The 20745-nt window shown below is 43.2% G+C and overlaps 1 protein-coding gene across 1 annotated transcript in view; it reads left to right on the top strand.

Annotated features, from left to right (window-relative positions):
• clybl (citrate lyase beta like) overlaps positions 1-17870 on the top strand; it is a 194833-nt gene extending 176963 nt beyond the window's left edge. The window contains exons 7-8 of the mRNA XM_084179614.1: positions 14767-14891; positions 17408-17870. Coding sequence (XP_084035740.1) covers positions 14767-14891; positions 17408-17503 — 221 coding nt within the window. The 3' untranslated portion in view covers positions 17504-17870. The remainder of the gene's footprint in view (positions 1-14766; positions 14892-17407) is intronic.
• The last annotated feature ends 2875 nt before the right edge of the window (positions 17871-20745 follow it).

Below are 20745 nucleotides of genomic sequence, written 5' to 3' on the forward strand. Positions count from 1 at the left end.
GAAAATAAGTATTTGGTCAATAACAAAAGTTTCTCAATACTTTGTTATATACCCTTTGTTGGCAATGACACAGGTCAAATGTTTTCTGTAAGTCTTCACAAGGTTTTCACACACTGTTGCTGGTATTTTGGCCCATTCCTCCATGCAGATCTCCTCTAGAGCAGTGATGTTTTGGGGCTGTCGCTGGGCAACACGGACTTTCAACTCCCTCCAAAGATTTTCTATGGGGTTGAGATCTGGAGACTGGCTAGGCCACTCCAGGACCTTGAAATGCTTCTTACGAAGCCACTCCTTCGTTGCCCGGGCGGTGTGTTTGGGATCATTGTCATGCTGAAAGACCCAGCCACGTTTCATCTTCAATGCCCTTGTTGATGGAAGGAGGTTTTCACTCAAAATCTCACGATACATGGCCCCATTCATTCTTTCCTTTACACGGATAAGTTGTCCTGGTCCCTTTGCAGAAAAACAGCCCCAAAGCATGATGTTTACACCCCCATGCTTCACAGTAGGTATGGTGTTCTTTGGATGCAACTCAGCATTCTTTGTCCTCCAAACACGACGAGTTGAGTTTTTACCAAAAAGTTCTATTTTGGTTTCATCTGACCATATGACATTCTCCCAATCCTCTTCTGGATCATCCAAATGCACTCTAGCAAACTTCAGACGGGCCTGGACATGTACTGGCTTAAGCAGGGGGACACGTCTTGCACTGCAGGATTTGAGTCCCTGGCGGCGTAGTGTGTTACTGATGGTAGGCTTTGTTACTTTGGTCCCAGCTCTCTGCAGGTCATTCACTAGGTCCCCCCGTGTGCTTCTGGGACTTTTGCTCACCGTTCTTGTGATCATTTTGACCCCACGAGGTGAGATCTTGCGTGGAGCCTCAGATCGAGGGAGATTATCAGTGGTCTTGTATGTCTTCCATTTCCTAATAATTGCTCCCACAGTTGATGTCTTCAAACCAAGCTACTTACCTATTGCAGATTCAGTCTTCCCAGCCTGGTGCAGGTCTACAATTTTGTTTCTGGTGTCCTTTGACAGCTCTTTGGTCTTGGCCATAGTGGAGTTTGGAGTGTGACTGTTTGAGGTTGTGGACAGGTGTCTTTTATACTGATAACAAGTTCAAACAGGTGCCATTAATACAGGTAACGAGTGGAGGACAGAGGAGCCTCTTAAAGAAGAAGTTACAGGTCTGTGAGAGCCAGAAATCTTGCTTGTTTGTAGGTGACCAAATACTTATTTTCCACCATAATTTGCAAATAAATTCATAAAAAATCCTACAATGTGATTTTCTGGAGAAAAAAAATCTCAATTTGTCTGTCATAGTTGACGTGTACCTATGATGAAAATTACAGGCCTCTCTCATCTTTTTAAGTGGGAGAACTTGCACAATTGGTGGCTGGCTAAATACTTTTTTTCCCCACTGTATGTGGTAGTAGAGTAGTGGCCTGAGAGCACACTTCATTTGTTGTGAAAAGTGTTATGAAATGTAATGTCATGTAATATTTTTAGTTGTATATAACTTCCTTGATGTTGCTGGACCCCAGGAAGAGTAAGAGTAGCTGGCTAGCAGCTAATGGGGATCCTTAATAAATACAAAATACAATACCAATGCATTTCAATGGCAAAGAAAGGACAGACTAGAATGGTAAAGAAAATCAAAAAGTCTAGACCTATCTCCTCTTCAACCGCTTAAGCTATTAACTCCAAACCAACGCTGAGATGTTTAGACTGACCCTACTAGATTGCTTGTCAAAAGATACTATATATAATTTTTTAACTATAACCATTTGCATAAAATGTCCCACCAAGAGTATCCCTTGAGGCGTTTAAGCTAGAGACACCAAACCAACTTTCACATGTTCAGGCTATCCTAACTTAAATTTCTTAACTTTTATCATCTATAACAATATACATTTGCATAAATTTGCATAATATAACCCTCCAACGGTAACTCTTTAATCATTCAAGCTAGAGACAACAAACCAACCTTCACATGTTAAGGCTATCCTAATTTCAAATTCTTTAAAACCTTAATGAACTATAAACAGTGTTAATTACTCTAGCATACATTTACATAACTTCAAGGATTCAATGCCAAAAATAAGAACAGAGTGGTAGACATTTTAAATGCTACCGCTCTTTAACCATTTCAGCTACAAACATTAAAACAACATTAAGATTTTTAAAAATACATATACACTACCAGTCAAAAGTTTGAACACACCTACTCATTCAAGGGTTTTTCTTTATTTTTACTATTTTTTACATTGTAGAATAATAGTGAAGACATCAAAACTATGAAATAACACATATGGAATCATGTAGTAACCAAAAAAGTGTTAAACAAATCAAAATATATTTTATATTTGAGATTCTTCAAATAGCCACCCTTTGCCTTGATGACAGCTTTGCACACTCTTGGCATTCTCTCAACCAGCTTCACCTGGAATGCTTTTCCAACAGTCTTCCAACAATTTACAAAAGTATTCACACCCAAGAGTCAATACTTTGTAGAAGCACCGTTGGCAGTGATTACATCTGTGAGTCTGTCTGGGTATGTCTCTAGAGTCTAAGAGGTTTACACACCTGGATTGTGCAACATTTGCCCGTTATTATTTTCAAAATTCTTCAAGCTCTGTCAAATTGGTTGTTGATCATTGCTAGACAACCATTTTCAGGTCTTGCATAGATTTTCAAGTGGATTCATGTCAAAAGTGTAACTCAGCCACTCAGGAACATTCATTGTCTTCTTGGTAAGCAACTTCAGTGTAGATTTGACCTTCTGTTTTAAGTTATTGTCCTGATGAAATGTGAGTTCATATCCCAGTGTCTGATGGAAAGCAGACTGAACAAGGTTTTCCTCTAGGATTTTGCCTGTGCTTAGCTCCTTGACGTTTCTTTTTTATCCTGAAAAACACCCCAGTCCTTAATGATTACAAGCATACCCATAACATGCCACCACTATGCTTGAAAATATGGAGAGTGGTACTCAGTAATGTGTCATATTTGGGGCAAATCCAATACAACACTTTTTATTCAGGACAAAAGGTTAATTGCTTTGCCACATTTTTCGCAGTATTACTTTAGTGTCTTGTTGCAAACAGGATGCATGTTTTGGAATGTTTTTATTCTGTACAGACTTCCTTCTTTTCACTCTGTCAATTAGGGTGGTATGGTGGAGTAACTACAATGTTGTTGATCCATCCTCAGTTTTCTCCTATCACAGCCATTCAACTCTGTATCTGTTTTAAAGTCACCATTGGCCTCATTGTGAAATCCCTGAGCGGTTTCCTTCCTTTTCAGGAAACTGAGTTAGGAAGGACACCGGTATCTTTGTAGTTACTGTGTGTTTTGATACACCATCCAATGTGTACTTAATAACTTCACCATGCTCAAAGGGATATTCAATGGCTGCTTTTTCTATTTTTACCCACCTGCCAATATGTGTCCTTCTTTGCTAGGCATTGGAAAAACTCCCTGGTCTTTGTGGTTGAATCTGTGTTTGAAATTCACTGCTCGACTGAGGGACCTTACAGATAATTGTTTGTGTGTTGTACAGAGATGAGGTAGTCATTCAAAAATCATGTTTAACACTATTATTGCACACAGAGTGAGTCCATTCAACTTATTATGTGACTTGTTAAGCACATTTTTACTTCTGAACTTATTAAGGCTTGCCATAACAAAGGGGTTGAGTACTTTTTGACTCAAGACATTTCAGCTTTTCATTTTTCATTAATTTGTAAAAATGTTTAAAAAAAACACAATTCCACTTTGACATTATGGGGTATTGTGTGTACATTTACATTTACGTCATTTAGCAGACGCTCTTATCCAGAGCGACTTACAAATTAAGCCAGTGGCAAGAAAAAGCTCAATTTAATCCATTTTAAATTCAGGCTGTAACACAACAGAATTTGTAAAAAGTCTAGAGGTGTGAATACTTTCTGAAGGCACTGTATTTCCTCTTTTATGATATCAACTCCAAACCAATGTTGTGAGGTTCAGTCTGGCCCAACTTAGATTGCTTGTTAAAGGATTTTTGATGCGGTGTATACTTTTTGAACTATAACCATTTTTTACATTTGCATAAATTAACATGGGTTTGCAAGACTAACTTTAAAACATTCAGGCTGTCCTGACTTCAAATTCTTAAAAAATATATATTCATTTGCATAAAGTAGCATGAATTACTCACCAACGGTAACTCTTGAACCATTCAAGCTAGACACACCAAACCAACTTTCACAGGCTATCCTATCCTATCAATCAATCAATCTGACCACAACTACTGACCACAACCATACAACTACTGACCACAACTACTGCCACACAGCTACTAAACCACACAGCTACTGACCATAACTACTGACCACAACGATTGACCACAGCTACAGACCTCATCTACTGACCTTAACCACAAAACTACTGACCACAACTACTGACCCCTACTGACCACAACTACTGACCACATAACTACTGCCCACAACCACACAGCTACTGACCACAATGACTGACCACAGCTACAGACCTCAGCTACTGACCACAACCACACAACTACTGACCACACAACTACTGACTACTGGTCCCATGTGAATCAAAACCACAACCCTGGTATTGCAGGTGCCATGCTCTATCAGCTGAGCCACAGGAGACCACAACCACACAACTACTGACCACAAAACAACTGACCAGACAACTACTGAACCACACAACGAATGACCACAACCACACAATTACTAACCACAACTACTGACCACAACCACTGATTACACAACTACTGAACCACCCAACTATTGACCACAACCAGACAGCTACTGACCACAATGACTGACCACAACCACACAACTACTGACCAAAACCACACAACTACTGACCACACAACTACAGATGACAACTACTGACCACAGCTACTAACCACAACCACACAACTGCTGACCACAACTACAGACTACAACTACTAACCACATTTGTCATTTTTACATTTTAGTCATTTAGCAGACGCTTTTATCCAGAGCGACTTACAGTAGTGAGTGCATACATTTCGTACCACAGCCACAAAACGACTGACCACACAACTACTGAACCACACAACTACTGACCACAACCACACAGCTACTTACCAAAACAACTGACTACAACCACACAACTACTGACTGCACAACTACTGAACCACACAACTACTGACCACACAACTACTGAACCACACAACTACTGACCACAACCACACAACTACTGACCGCACAACTACTGAACCACACAACTAATGACCACAGCCAAACTACTAACCACAACTTTTTTTTTGTGCCTTGGGTGTGAGAAAAGTGCTTTACAAATTAAATGAATTATTATTACTGTTTACAGTCCAAAAGACAGGTGTTGAGTGTGTATGTGTGTGTTTGACTGGGACTAGTTATTATCAATATATATTATGAGTTTATTACATTACATACAGTGAGGGAAAAAAGTATTTGATCCCCTGCTGATTTTGTATGTTTGCCCACTGACAAAGACATGATCAGTCTATAATTTTAATGGTAGGTTTATTTTAACAGTGAGAGACAGAATAACAACAACAAAAATCCAGAAAAACGCATGTCAAAAATGTTATAAATTAATTTGCATTTTAATTATGGAAATAAGTATTTGACCCCTCTGCAAAACATGACTTAGTACTTGGTGGCAAAACCCTTGTTGGCAATCATAGAGGTCAGAGGTTTTTTGTAGTTGACCACCAGGTTTGCACACATCTCAGGAGGGACTTTGTCCCACTCCTCTTTGCAGATCTTCTCCAAGTCATTAAGGTTTCGAAGCTGACGTTTGGCAACTCAAACCTTCAGCTCCCTCCACAGATTTTCTATGGGATTAAGGTCTGGAGACTGGCTAGGCCACTCCAGGACCTTAATGTGCTGCTTCTTGAGCCACTGCTTTGTTGCCTTGGCCGTGTGTTTTGGGTCATTGTCATGCTGGAATACCAATCCACGACCCATTTTCAATGCCCTGGCTGAGGGAAGGAGGTCCATCGTCCCTTTGATGCGGTGAAGTTGTCATGTCCCCTTAGCAGAACCCCCCCCCAATTGTTTTCTTGGTGACTATGGTCCCAGCTGCCTTGAGATCATTGAAAAGATCTTCCCGTGAAGTTCTGGGCTGATTCCTCACTGTTCTCATGATCATTGCAACTCCACGAGGTGAGATCTTGCATGGAGCCCCAGGCCGAGGGAGTTTGACAGTTATTTTGTGTTTCTTCCATTTGCGAATAATCACACCAACTGTTGTCACCATCAGCTGCTTGGCGATGGTCTTGTAGCCCATTCCAGCCTTGTGTTGGTCTACAATCTTGTCCCTGACATCCTTGGAGAGCTCTTTGGTCTTGGCCATGGTGGAGAGTTTGGAATCTGATTGATTGATTGCTTCTGTGGACAGGTGTCTTTTATACAGGTAACATGCTGAGATTAGGAGCACTCCGTTTAAGAGTGTGCTCCTAATCTCAGCTCGTTACCTGTATAAAAGACACCTGGGAGTAGAAATATTTCTGATTGAGAGGGGGTCAAATACTTATTTCCCATTAAAATGCAAATCAATTCATAACATTTTTGACATGCGTTTTTCTGGATTTTGTTGTTGTTATTCTGTCTCTCACTGTTCAAATAAACCTACCATTAAAATTATAGACTGATCATTTCTTTGTCAGTGGGCAAACGTACAAAATCAGCAGGGGATCAAATACTTTTTTCCCTCACTGTAGGTAGACTCTATATTTAAATGAGTTCTGTTTGATTTAGCTTTATTTGCGCTGTGAATTAGAACTTAATTGTACTTACTGAATCATTTCGTATTCTATTCCTGGCTCCATTATACACTTAAAGGTCTGAATATGTGGCTTGTCTTTTAAAAGGTGCATCCCCCCAAAAAAAGTGTAAGCATAACAATATCTGATGTACTGTGCATCTCCTATTGATTTATTTTGTAGAATTAGGCACATAAGTAAATATTTCAAATGAAAATGGTGGACCTATCAAAGGCTTAAACATAATGGTTTTTGAAAGTATCCAAGTTTATACACCTAAATAATTAATTATTTGAAAGCCAAAACATTGAGAGAGTGGGTCAGACAGTGAATACAGCATACATTTACATTTACATTTTAGTCATTTAGCAGACGCTCTTATCCAGAGCGACTTACAGTTAGTGAGTGCATACATTATTTTTTACTTTTCCATACTGGCCCCCCATGGGAATCGAACCCACAACCCTGGCATTGCAAACGCCATGCTCTACCAACTGAGCTACATCCCTGCCGGCCATTCCCTCCCTTACCCTGGACGACGCTGGGCCAATTGTGCGCCGCCCCATGGGTCTCCCGGTCGCGGCCGGCTACGACAGAGCCTGGATTTGAACCAGGATCTCTAGTGGCACAGCTAGCACTGCGATGCAGTGCCTTAGACAACTGCGCCGTATCTTCATCTGACCCAGTTTATCACAGCAGGAAAATAATCCTGCAACAACAGGAAATGTGAATTATTGTATGGATTATAATTAAAGGACATTTTTTGTAGGGGTTGATGCATTTTTCGTTAGGGCAAATCAAGTCTGACATTTTAAAGTGGAAATTACAAACTTCAGAAGCGTTTTTAGACCTAGAATACACTACAAGTGTGCATTTACTGCTGCACATAAATATTCCTGCAACAACAGGATGATCAAATTAAGATATGGCATCTTTAATGGTTGAATTTGATAAGGAAGACAATACTCTGTGGATTATGGCTTAGTGGCTTAAAGACATGGGTGCTAGCACCGTATATATAATCTTAGTTATTACTGGCCACACAGTCTACTTAAGCAGTAATACAGTAGAAGCCAGAAAAGGCCTGTACCTTTCCAGTAATTGACCTGGACAAGGCCTGAACCCCATACAGCACCATTAGGATGGGCATGTTGCTGATACCATAAAGTGGCGTGTTTTTCATGTTCTTTTGAGTGATTTTATAAGGATTTAGAATTGTAGCAACATTATTTTTCTGATGTGATGTCATAGACTTTTCAGCAATTTTTTCCAGAGTATCAGATTTATTGTAGCTTGTCCATATGATTTTTGTAGCAAGTCCATTTTGTAGCTGTGTAGTCTTTTTGTGTCCCCCGCCCACTGTCTTACCATAAAATGGCAGCCCTTTCTGTGCTTTTACTAAACGGTTTTGGTGGCAAAGCATTATTTTGCAACCATCTGTGAAATTCTCCTTTAACTGGAAAAATCAGCAGCAGAAGCAAATAGAGAAAGCATTTACCCGAATCTCAGTGGAAATTCTATGCTTTTTTCAAATGGTATTTCACTCGCATCCCAGGGACCCTGCCCATCATTCGCCTGAGAGCACTTTGCTAAATAGCAATCCTCCAATGGGGGGCCAGCACCACATGGCAGCCTGGGATTGGCTGGAGGGCATGAGTAATGCGTTTTGGGAGAGCCAATGGGGTGTAAGTGAAGGGACCTGAGTCACCCTGTCTGTCAGTGTGCTCTGTCACTCTCCCGTCACTAGACACAAACACATACGTTTCTCGGCTTTAACCCTGGCAGTGCCTGAATGCGTGGTAAAGAGGGGAAGGAGAAATTGGCGTGCTCAGCTCAAATGTTTGTAGTAACAAAAAGTATTTGTGTGCCGGGTTCAAAAGGCATATAGTTGAAGAAAGGAAAAACCTGCATTCACTGAAATATATAAGTTTTAATATATATTTTTTAGCAGCAGAGGTCAGAACAAACGGACACGTTTCGTCGGCAGCCTTAGTCAGCCTTTGGAGAACACTCGACATTCACCCATATTTATAGATGATGTCACATTGCAATACTGCTTCTTTGTTTTTTTCACTATTTACATTCATTACTTACATATATTTTCTACTATTTTCCACAAGAGCTTCAAAATAAAAATGTGAATAAACAAAGAAATGTGCAGCTGTTGCTCACAGGAAGCAACCTAACATCCTGCTTCACACTCATACGGGAAAGAACATGTATGTCGGGTAGAATGTCTTGTAAAACAACATTTGTTTTCTATTTACTTTAGTGTCCATGTGGCTATTATTATGTTGGAAACTGTAAGATAATTGAAAGTTCATATTACAGAGCACATACATATTCTTAACCCGGCACGCTTCGACAAAACAACAACTAGCTGTGCATGAGGGCCCCCCGATGACCCAGAGGACTTGGTTATCTCGCTCTCTGAGGCTGACGTGAGTAAGGTTTTTAATCAGGTCAACACTCGCAAGGCCACGGGGCCAGACGGTATTCCAGGCCGTGTTCTCAGAGCATGCGCAGAACAGCTGGCAGGCATATTCACTGTAAATTTCAATCTCTCCTTTTCCCATTCTGTAATCCCCACAAGCTGACCACCATCATTCCTGTACCCAATAACTATAATGCTGCCTGCCATAATGACTACTGCCCTGTATCACTCATATCTGTAATCATGAAGTGCATTGAAACGCTGGTTATGGGACACATTAACTCCATCATCCCAGACACCCTAGACCCACTCCAATTTTCACACCGCCCCAACAGATCCATAGACGACACAATCTCAATTGCACTCCACACTGCCTTCACCCACCTAGATGAGATAAATACCTATGTGAGAATGCTGTTTATTGACTATTGACCACAGCTCAGTGTTCAACATCATAGTCCCCTCCAAGCTCGTCACCAAGCTTGGGACCCTGGAACTGAAAACCTCCCTCTGCAACCGGATGGTCCGACCTTAGGTGGTGAGGTTTAGGCACCATCCCCTCCACCACGCTGACCCCCTCAACACAGGGGACCCACAGGGGTGTGTGCTTAGTCCCCTCCTGTACACCCTGTTCACCTACGACTGCGTGACCACACACGACTCCAGCATCATCATCAAGTTTGCTGACGACACGGCGGTGGTAGGCCTGATCACCGGCGATGATGAGACTGCCTACAGGGAGGAAGTCAGTGACCTGGCAGTGTGGTGCCAGGACAACAACCTCTCCCTCAACGTCAGTAAGACCAAGGAGCTGATCGTGGACTACAGGAAATGGAGGGGCGAGCACGCCCCCATCCACATTGGGTCCACTTTAGTGGAGCGGGTCGAGAGCTTCAAGTTCCTCGGTGTCCAAATAACTAAGGACTTAAAATGGTCCTTTTTAAACTTTTTGTTGGTTAAGGGCTTGTAAGTAAGCATTTCACTGTAATGTCTACACCTGTTGTATTCGGCGCATGTGGCAAAAAAATTTGATTTGATTTGGTCCACAACACATGCACACAGTCGTGAAGAAACACGACAGCGCCTCTTCCCCCTCAGGAGGTTGAAACGATTTGGCATGGTGTCACGATCGTCTAAGGAGGAGGACCAAGGCGCAGCGTTGAGGGTGAACATATTTATTTAGAGAATGATCACACGATCAAAACAACAGACGATAACGTGACGTCTACGGTTTAACACAAACCAAATAAGAACAAGAAACCACAACGAATGAAAGCCTAACGGCTACCTAAGTATGACTCCCAATCAGAGACAACGAGCTACAGCCGTCTCTGATTGGGAGCCACCCTGGCCAACATAGAAATGAAAAACATAGAAACTAACACCCTGGCTCAACATACGAGAGTCCCCCGAGCCAGGGCGTGACAGTACCCCCCCCTAAAGGCGCGGACTCCGACCGCGCCAACCAAACACAACAGGGGAGGGACCGGGTGGGCACTCCGCCTTGGCGGCGGATCCGGCTCCGGGCATGATCCCCACTCGCTCTCTAACCCCCCAAAGTACCCCTGGTCCGGTCTGGCCCTGCTGACCGGAGCTGGACTGCACACTGGTGGAGCGGATTGCTCTAGCTCCGGCGTGAAGCAGCTGACCCGTGCTGAACCAGGCACCAGTGGAACAGGCACGGGCTGTGCCGGACTGACGACGCACACCACTGGCTTGGTGTGGGGAGCAGGGACGGCCCGAGCCGGGCTGACGAAACGCACCCCTGACTTGGTGCGGGGAGCAGGAGCGGGCCAAACCGGGCTGACGAAACGCACCACTGACTTGGTGCGGGGAGCAGGAACGGGCCGAGCCGGGCTGACAAAGCGCACCACTGACTTGGTGCGGGGAGCAGGAACGGGCCGAGCCGGTTTGACGAAGCGCACCACTGACTTGGTGCGGGGAGCAGGAACGGGCCGAGCCGGGCTGACGAAGCGCACCACTGACTTGGTGCGGGGAGCAGGAACGGGCCGAGCCGGGCTGACGAAGCGCACCACTGACTTGGTGCGGGGAGCAGGAACGGGCCGAGCCGGGCTGACGAAGCGCACCACTGACTTGGTGCGGGGAGCAGGAACGGGCCGAGCCGGGCTGACGAAGCGCACCACTGACTTGGTGCGGGGAGCAGGAACGGGCCGAGCCGGGCTGACGAAGCGCACCACTGACTTGGTGCGGGGAGCAGGAACAGGCCGGACCGTACTGGGAACACACACCACTGGCCCTACGTGGGGATCAGGAACAGGCCGGCCCGGACTGGCAACACACGCCAGTACCTCTCGCCGTGCCTCTACATCCTCCTTCCCCCTGGTGACCAGTGACTCCCGTAACCTGGCGGCCTCCTGCTGCCCCGTCGTCCACGGCGTTAGCCCCCCCCTAAAAAATGTATGGGCTTCACTCCTACCCGTGGCCAAGGCCTCCATCCCTCTTGCCAGACTCGCACTCATCTCCTCCCAAGTCCATCCTCTCTCCTCGTCACGCTGCTTGATCCAGTCGAGGTGGTTTCTTCTGTCACGATCGTCTAAGGAGGAGGACCAAGGCGCAGCGTTGAGGGTGAACATATTTATTTAGAGAATGATCACACGATCAAAACAACAGACGATAACGTGACGTCTACGGTTTAACACAAACCAAATAAGAACAAGAAACCACAACGAATGAAAGCCTAACGGCTACCTAAGTATGACTCCCAATCAGAGACAACGAGCTACAGCCGTCTCTGATTGGGAGCCACCCTGGCCAACATAGAAATGAAAAACATAGAAACTAACACCCTGGCTCAACATACGAGAGTCCCCCGAGCCAGGGCGTGACACATGGGCCCTCAAATCCTCCAAAACGTTCTACAGCTGCACCATTGTGAGCGTCTTGACTAGCTGCATCACTGCTTGGTATGGCAACTGCACCGCCCTCGATCGCATGGTGCTACAGAGGGTGGTGCAGACAGCCCAGTACATCACCAGGGCCAAACTCCCTGCCATCTAGGACCTCTATATCAGGCGGTATGAAAGGAAGGCCCAGAGAATTGTTAGACTCCAGCCACCCAAGCCATAGACTGTTCTATCAGCTTCCGTACGGCAAGCGGTACCGGAGCAACAAGTCTGACATCAACAGGCTCCTGAACAGCTTCTATCCCCAAGCCATAAGACTGCTAAATAGCTAACAAAAAGGTTACACAGACTATCTGAATTGATATTTTATTTTTTATTTTTTTGCACTGACTCTATGCACACTCACAGGACTCTACACACTCACTCACACTGATACTCCAACACACACACTCACACATATACTTAATTTGCTCACACACACACATTCGTATGTTTTTGAATTCAAACACCGTCACATAAATAAATATACCTCCAATGAAAATGTATTTTTAAATTATTTTCACAAAGCATTATCAAACTACACTCTTAAGTGAAACAGAAAAGGCAGACACTGTTTCTCAGGGTTTAACCAGGATGAGAGGGGCAGATTGGGGTCTAGTTTAGTTTTTCTTTGCTGGGCTCCTTTCTGCTAGCCTAGCGATAACTGCCTGCCTGCTAGCACTAACTCTTCTCTTCTCTCTGCTACCTTGAAGGATTTGTTTTGTGAGACAGCTTTAAGTCCTAAAGTGATGAGAACCTGCTGGCAACTGCCAGGGCCTGTCGCTCCCGCAAGACGTTTCAGAAGTTAAGGTTATCACTACAAGTTTGATCTGTCAATGTTCACAGGGTTATGGTTGTGATGTGTGTTTGGTCCTATATATAATTTTTTTTTATCCCAGCCCCCGTCCCAGCAGGAGGCCTTTTGCCATTTGGTAGGCCGTCATTGTAACTAAGGATTTGTTCTTAACTGACTTGCCTAGTTACATTATGGTTAAATAAGAAAAGAAAATGGCAGTGCAGAGCGCTGTGCATTAGCTCTGAGACTTATGAGGATTGTGGATTGTGTCAGAATGTGTTTAACGCCTTGTTAGTTGGGTGGCGGGTAGCCTAGCGGTAAGAGCGTTTGGCCAGTAATCAAAAGGTCGCTGTTTCGAGTCCCCAAGCCGATATAGGTGAAAAACCTTGAGCAAGGCACTTAACCCTCATTGCTCCTGTAAGTTGCTCTGGATAACAGTGTCTGCTAAATGACGTAAATGTTGTGAAGTACAGACATACAGGGGCGAAAAGGTGGTGTTTCTTGGTCTTTTGGCATTGTCTTGTTTGACTGGTTGGGGATTATTTGGACTTGGAGAGAATTGGTTGGTTCAGAGAAAATTATGCTCTTTTTGGGGTTTGGGAGAACGGAGATATGGAATAGATCCGATTTGAATCATTATCTTTTTAATACTGTGATATTTTCTTAGACTGGTGAGAATGATTGTACATTAGAATTTGGCAGCTGAATTGTTACATTATTATTACTTAATAGCATGTACACCTGCAGTGAATTATTGCTGTGTGTGTGTGTGTGTGTGTGTGTGTGTGCTTTTGTGTGTGTGTGTGTGTGTGTGTGTGTGTGTGCTTTTGTGTGTGTGTGTGTGTGTGTGTGTGTGCCTACCTGTGTGTATGTGCCTGCCTGTGTGCATGTCAGTCTTCCAGCCTGCCTGTGTGTGTATGTCAAATCAAAATTGTATTTGTCACATGCTTCGTTAACAACAGGTATAGACTAACAATGATATGCTTACTGTGTGTATTCTTCGAGCTCTCACAAGCCTGTTAAGCAGCAGTCAGGGTCCTGTTCCAGACGGGTTCAGGCTGAGATTGAAGCGTAACTAAGCGTGCAGCAAAGTTTCTCCTCTACAGCCGAGGTACAGCCACGATACGGTGCCGCTCAAGGACAAAATGGAGGGGACACCCCATGATACTTGTGATGCATCACTTCCTCTCGCCCCACGGTGTCCCATATACAGTCTGAGAGACCCTGACGGAACACAGACACAAACACACACACTGGCCAACACACACACACACCTACTGAACACAGGGCCACCAACCAAGCACACACTGACTGAAAACACAAACAAACACCAATCGAATGTGGGGCCACCGGCTGGGCACAGACACCTCGCCTGCCAGAGAAAGAGCAGCTTGTGGATGGCTACCTTCCAATACAACAGTATAAAAGCCTCTACAAAAATAGTTTAATCACAGTGACACTTTATTTTACAGTCCACTATTTATCTGGTCTTTGTTGATAAAATAACATGTTAAGAAATACATTATTATAATTTTACCAAGTAATTTGAAAAGCACCAACATGTTCCATTTTGTACCAAGTAGTTAGCAGTTGTGTTGAATGTCTCAGTAAGCCTCAGTAAGCCACAGATAAAGCATGAAATAGTTGTATTAATTTTGCGATGTTGTTGGTGTTTCTTTATGCTTGTAGAAAATGTACTGTATAATGTAGGCTATATTTATATTTTTCCCTATGCAGATAAGCAGATGATTGTTAAGTTATTCGCTTGAAGATATTATTGACATTTCTGTATTCATGTACATTATTTGCTAATGTACATGTATGTATTTTCCTTTTCCCTATACAGGTAAGCAGGTGATCCACCCCAACCAGGTCCAGGCGGTACAGGAGGAGTTCTCCCCCAGTCAGGAGAGGGTCCAGTGGGCTACAGAACTCATCGCTGGCTTTGACGAGTACCAGAAGCAGGGAAAGGTAAATCAAGTATAGTAGTCAACTGCAAAATGTAGAGTTAAGACATTTTTATTAACGTGTTATTGCTTAGGACTTTATAAAGAAATTCACAGGACGACATCAGTGCATAAGTGCATTCAAATACACATTACAGGATGGCTCACACTATGCCATTATGTGCAAGAAAATATAAAGAGAACATACACTACCAGTCAAAGGTTTGGACACACCTACTCATTCAAGGGTCTTTCTTAATTTTAAAAAATGTTACATTGTAGAATAATAGTGAAGACATCAAAACTATGAAATAACACATATGGAATCATGTATTAACCAAACAAGTGTTAAACAAATCAAAGTATATTTTATATTTGAGATTCTTCAAATAGCCACCCTTTGCCTTGATGACAGCTTTGCAACACTCTTGGCATTCTCTCAACCAGCTTCACCTGGAATGCTTTTCCAACGGTCTTGAAGGAGTTCCCACATATGCTGAGCACTTTCTGGCTGCTTTTCCTTCACTCTGCCGTCCAACTCATCCCAAACCATCTCAATTGGGTTGAGGTCGGGGGATTGTGGAGGCCAGGTCATCTGATGGAGCACTCCATCACTCTCCTTCTTGGTAAAATAGCCCTTACACAGCCTGGAGGTGTGTTGGGTCATTGTCCTGTTGGAAAAAAATTGATAGTTCCACTAAACCAAAACCAGATGGGATGGCGTATCGAAACATTTCTAAAAACCTGTTTTCGCTTTGTCATTATGGGGTATTGTGTGTAGATTGATGAGGATTTTTATTTATTTAATATATTTTAGAATAAGGCTGTAATGTAACGAAATGTGGAAAAAGTAAATGGGTCTGAATACTTTTCGAATGCACTGTACACGCACACACACACCTCTTAATCGTTAATGTCCTTTTCTGTATACACGCCACTGCAGAGTCAGTACAGTAGATTTGGGGTTGGAATATGGATTGGTGTGGGACGGAGGGGTAAATTAAGTGTAGAATATTAAATATCAAATGGCCACCCGGACTATTTGCATTGACGTACACCCCCCCCGCCCCCCTTTGTTTTTACACTGCTGCTACTCGCTGCTTATTATCTATGCATAGTCACTTTACCCCTTCCTACATGTACAAATTATCTTGACTAACCTGTACCCTCGCACATTGACTCGGTACCCCCTGTATATAGCCTCATTATTGTTATTTTATTGTGTTACTTTTTTATATTTTACTTTAGTTTATTTAGTAAATAATTTCTTAACCTATTTTCTTAAAACTGCATTGTTGGTTAAAAGCTTCTAAGTAAGCATTTCACAGTAAGGTCTACACTTGTTGTATTCGGCGCATGTGACAAATAACATTTGATTTGATTCGATTATTGTTTCTAATTTAGTGCATCGTTGCCTCCTGTGTGTAGTGCTCTGTGGGCTGTCTGCCTATTGAGGGAGAGGCTGGTGTGAGTAATACACAATTTGCCCCACACCTCTCTCTCTCTTTGCCAGCCGGCCTCTGCCCTGCCTACACTAAGCATTGCCCTAGGGACCCATCCTACCCAGCCCTGGTGTGTGTGCGTGTTGTCTAAGGCGTTTGAGCAGAGAGCAGAGTCGTTCTCTTTGTCTGACCCAGCGGCGTTTGTTTCTTCATGAACGCTCTCAGTCGTTATTGACTGTGAATGCCTAGCCAATGTCTTCTTATTCATATTGTCTAGTTTTAGAAAATGTTTTCCCTCGTTTAGCAAACTGAGCTCAGGATATTGTAGGTTGCTTGTGAAGTAACTGGCTGATGAGCTGATCAGAAATGTCCGCTTTTTAGTCTGGTAATAGTCTGTTAAATAAAGATGCTGAAATATCATAATTTGTAGGTCAATATATGAACATATCTCCTGTCCATATTAATGGTGTTCTGCAGCAAAATAGTCAATATCAAGCCATGATAAGAGTTGTTATGAGTAGGGCCAGTTGTTTTGGTTGGTTTTTGTGGGGGTTTTTCGCACACTTTTGGTGAGGTGCTAATGACTCTGAAATGAAAGTCGAACACTGTTCTCTCTTAGCTGTGAACTTTTATTACCCCAAAAGGTTCCTGAAATTTGGAGCAACACGTGCAAGACCTCAAGTTAGGATTTGACCCCTGTGCTGACCCGTTGTTGTTGTTTTTTTATTCCTTTCCTCCTCTACTTCGTTGGACCAATCTGAAATGATCTCACCAGGTGTAAGCCAGCCTAGTGATGAGCTTCCACAAAATGTTTTTACCTGTCAAGTCTTTTCCAACCAGTGCAGATGAAGGGGAGGAGATAAGGAAGCTGCATTCGCTGGTTGAGTCCCAATCATCTCTCCTTCCTCCTGAATGTGCACTCGTTCACTACTCCCCACGAGAATTAAAAGCATTGGATTGGTGTAGGCGTGGACTAGAGGGAGTTTCCATATACTTGAAAGGAAAGTGAACAAATGCACACTTCAGGAGAAAGGAGATATTATTGGGATGCACAATAGCTTCTCCAGTATTCTCCACTGACCTCTTCTCCTGTCTCCAGGGTGCCTTCACCTTCCGGGGCAGTATGATCGACATGCCCTCAGTGAAGCAGGCTCAGAACATCGTAACGCTAGCTGCCGCCGTCACGGGGAAGTGAGGCGCTCGGGAAGAAGATATGGGGGGAGGAAAGAACCAGAGGAGTGAAATGAGAGGAGGAAAAAACTAGACAAGTTGAGAGACAGTGAGAAGTGTCACTTTTATGTATACCTTGGCGTTAGCAAGAGGAGACTGGACACCACCGGACACCCCAAACTCTTCCACCAGCCAGATTTATCAGCTGGAACAAAGCACCAACATTTCATAAACTTCCCACTACGCCTGGTGTATAAAGTCACTTGAATTCTAGATTGTATTGATGTTGATTTGTTTGTTGTGTTAATGAAATGAAATTTATTATTGTTGATAAATTAAATGCAGTTGATGAATTTGTTCACTGATAAAGCACCAAATGTTTGATATTCATATCCTACAGTGTCTTTGTGGTAAGAATGACAGGTTTAAGGTTAATGTTTTAGACTCTGATGTTCATGTCGTAAAGCAGGATATTATTTGACACTTTTCATACTACTGACCGTGCCAAACTGCGCTGGCTTGGTTGCGCACGCGCCATCGTTGCTGGAACCATGTTGGAAAGGACAATTTGAGAAGAAAATATCCATGCCAGCACAGTACGGTTCGGGTTGGCACGATGGGTGTGAAAAGACTGCAGTTGTTTCAATGGTAACCCACGTGAAAAGATACTACAGTTTACTATAGAATACTACAGTACTTACTATAGAATTATGTAGTAAACTGTTATAGTCTGTAGAATCTGTAGTATCCTTTGACACACTGTAGTATCCCTCGATCATGTGTAGTACTTACTATAGAATGTTGTAGTATACTGTAGAGTACTATAGTAAATACTGCAGTATACGACACTCAGCAAAAACACTACAGTAAAGTCAGCAAAAACACTACCGTTTTTTAACTATAGTAATACTACAGTACTTAATTTGCCTATACCCTGCCCATTGCCCTCCCGCCACCCATAAGTGAGAAACCTACATGCCAAGTATAGACCATATTGTGTTCCCTACATGTTATAGAAAAGAGCAGAAGCTATGAAATATCTGTTCAGAACCCAGTCCTACCTACCTACAGGTTATGGAAAATGTGCTCTTTTAGTATTTGTCCAGTAGGTTTCCTCAAGGAGAAAGCCCCCACTTCTATGTCAAAGATCATCAAACAAAAGCACTATAGTAAATACTACAGTAATGTCCGCAAAAACACCACATAAATACTACAGTATACTAGTCCGCTAAAACACTACTGTAAATACAATAGTATATACAATAGTTTTTTTTTTTACTATACTAATACTACAGTATTTATACTATAGTAAAAAGTAAGTACTACAGTACAGTCCGCAAAACAACATTACAGTCTGCAATTGCTACAGTTTTTTAAATTATTGTAATACTACAGTGTTTATACTATAGTATTTTTTCATGTGGTGATGGAGCATCCAGGGTTACGCTAGGGGTGCGGGCACTTTTTGGCAGTGTGTGTGTGTGCCTGTGCCTCCTGCCTCTCCTGGGTCATGACAGATGCTCACCCACCTCCAGGGTCCAGCCGGGGGAAAGGCTAAACAAACACAACAAGACGCTGTTGTTTTTCCATTCAGGCTGGGCACTTTGGGCACAAACACACATACACACACTCTCTCTCTCTCTCTCTCTCTCTCTCTCTCTCTCTCTCTCTCTCTCTCTCTCTCTCTCTCTCTCTCTCTCTCTCTCTCTCTCTCTCTCTCTCTCTCTCTCTCTCTCTCTCTCTCTCTCTCTCTCTCTCTCTCTCACACTAACAGACACACACACACTCCTTTGAGCCCCAGCACTCAGCCCCACATCAAAGCTCTGTTTACTAAAGAGCCTCAGCGCATTTAGGTAAAGCAACAATCTGAGGTTTTTCCCATCAGTAAAGCTGAGGTCTTTGTGTGTGGACTGAGGGCCGGTGTTCTCCTTGAAGGGGCCGTATTAATACGATTGAACTGGGCATCAGGCCCTCGCTGACCTCTGCACCAGAGAGGCATACGAACACAGACACACTGTCTCTCGCACACACACTTTGACCAGTTATCTCAAAATGAAAATGAACAATTGTCCATATTTCTCTGTTTTTACTTCCCTCCTTCTGTGATAAGATTGTTTTTCTAACTGCTGCGACACAGCCATTAACTGTGAACTGAGGGATAATGTGTTGAATGGTTCATGGTGGCCATGGTAATGAAACAGAAATACAGTGTGTGTGTGTGTGTGTGTGCGTGTGCGTGTGTGTGTAATTTAGACTCGCTGCTGTACGATCTATTGTGTCTGGAGCGGGTTCTCAGGTCTGTACCAGGCCAAAGCCAGACAAAAAGATTGAAGCCACCACTGTGCCCAGCCAAAAAACCCAACAATAAGCTGTCTCCTTGGCATTTGGCCACATATCTCTCCATCTCTCTCTCTCTGTCACACTCACACCTCTTTCTCACTCCTTCCCACTTATTTTGCCTTTCGCTTTTATTTAGTTGTGATTTTGTCATGGTATTCTGTTTGTTTTTGCCTCAATCTCATTTTCCACCTGCTATTCGGTCGCTATGATTGGGTGACAGGAGCGTCTGAAGTTGACTTCTGCTTATTCCACAAACGGGCTCAGGGAACCCCCTCTGAAGTGTGTGCGTGTGTTTGGGAGGCCTAAGTGTGAATAATGCAAGTGTCGTTTTGGGGGGACTTGAGTGTAAAGGCTAGTGTCTTAAAAGCAGACCTGCATGCGTTCAAATATATAGTTTAATAATTGTAATTTCTTACAAAGAAATATAGTCCCAAAAGTGCAGGCTGTTCTGAAAGCTTGATATTACTGTTATGTATATGTTTTTACAAACCTCAACTATGAATGGGAATATCACACATAAACATGGTTCTGTGTGTTCAGAAAATGTAGTTGTTTTTTAGAAGAGAGTTGACAATACGGTAAAACTTCCTGACATGTTTAAATGATGCATTGATTCTTAGGGATGCCCTGAAGCAGTGGGAAAGACCAACATTGACATTTCCAATGGCTCTGGGTGTTCCCACATTTATACTGTATCATAAAAGTGCCCAGCACCCCTAGGTATTCAACCCCATAATTCAAACCCTAGTGGCATAACCCATCAGTTCTCTGAATGCAGTAGCCTATCGGGTTATGTGGCCTGTACCAGAGTTGCATGCTACCCTGTCTGTGCCCTGTGTCTGTGCCCAGGAAATATCTGGTGGGGCTACTCTCCACCCATGTCACTCCTTCTCTGGAAGTATCAAACAGGTATTTATTTAGTGGACT

This window comes from Coregonus lavaretus (genome assembly GCF_964263955.1).
Source record: "Coregonus lavaretus genome assembly, chromosome: 16".
Classification (NCBI taxonomy): Eukaryota; Metazoa; Chordata; class Actinopteri; order Salmoniformes; family Salmonidae; genus Coregonus; species Coregonus lavaretus.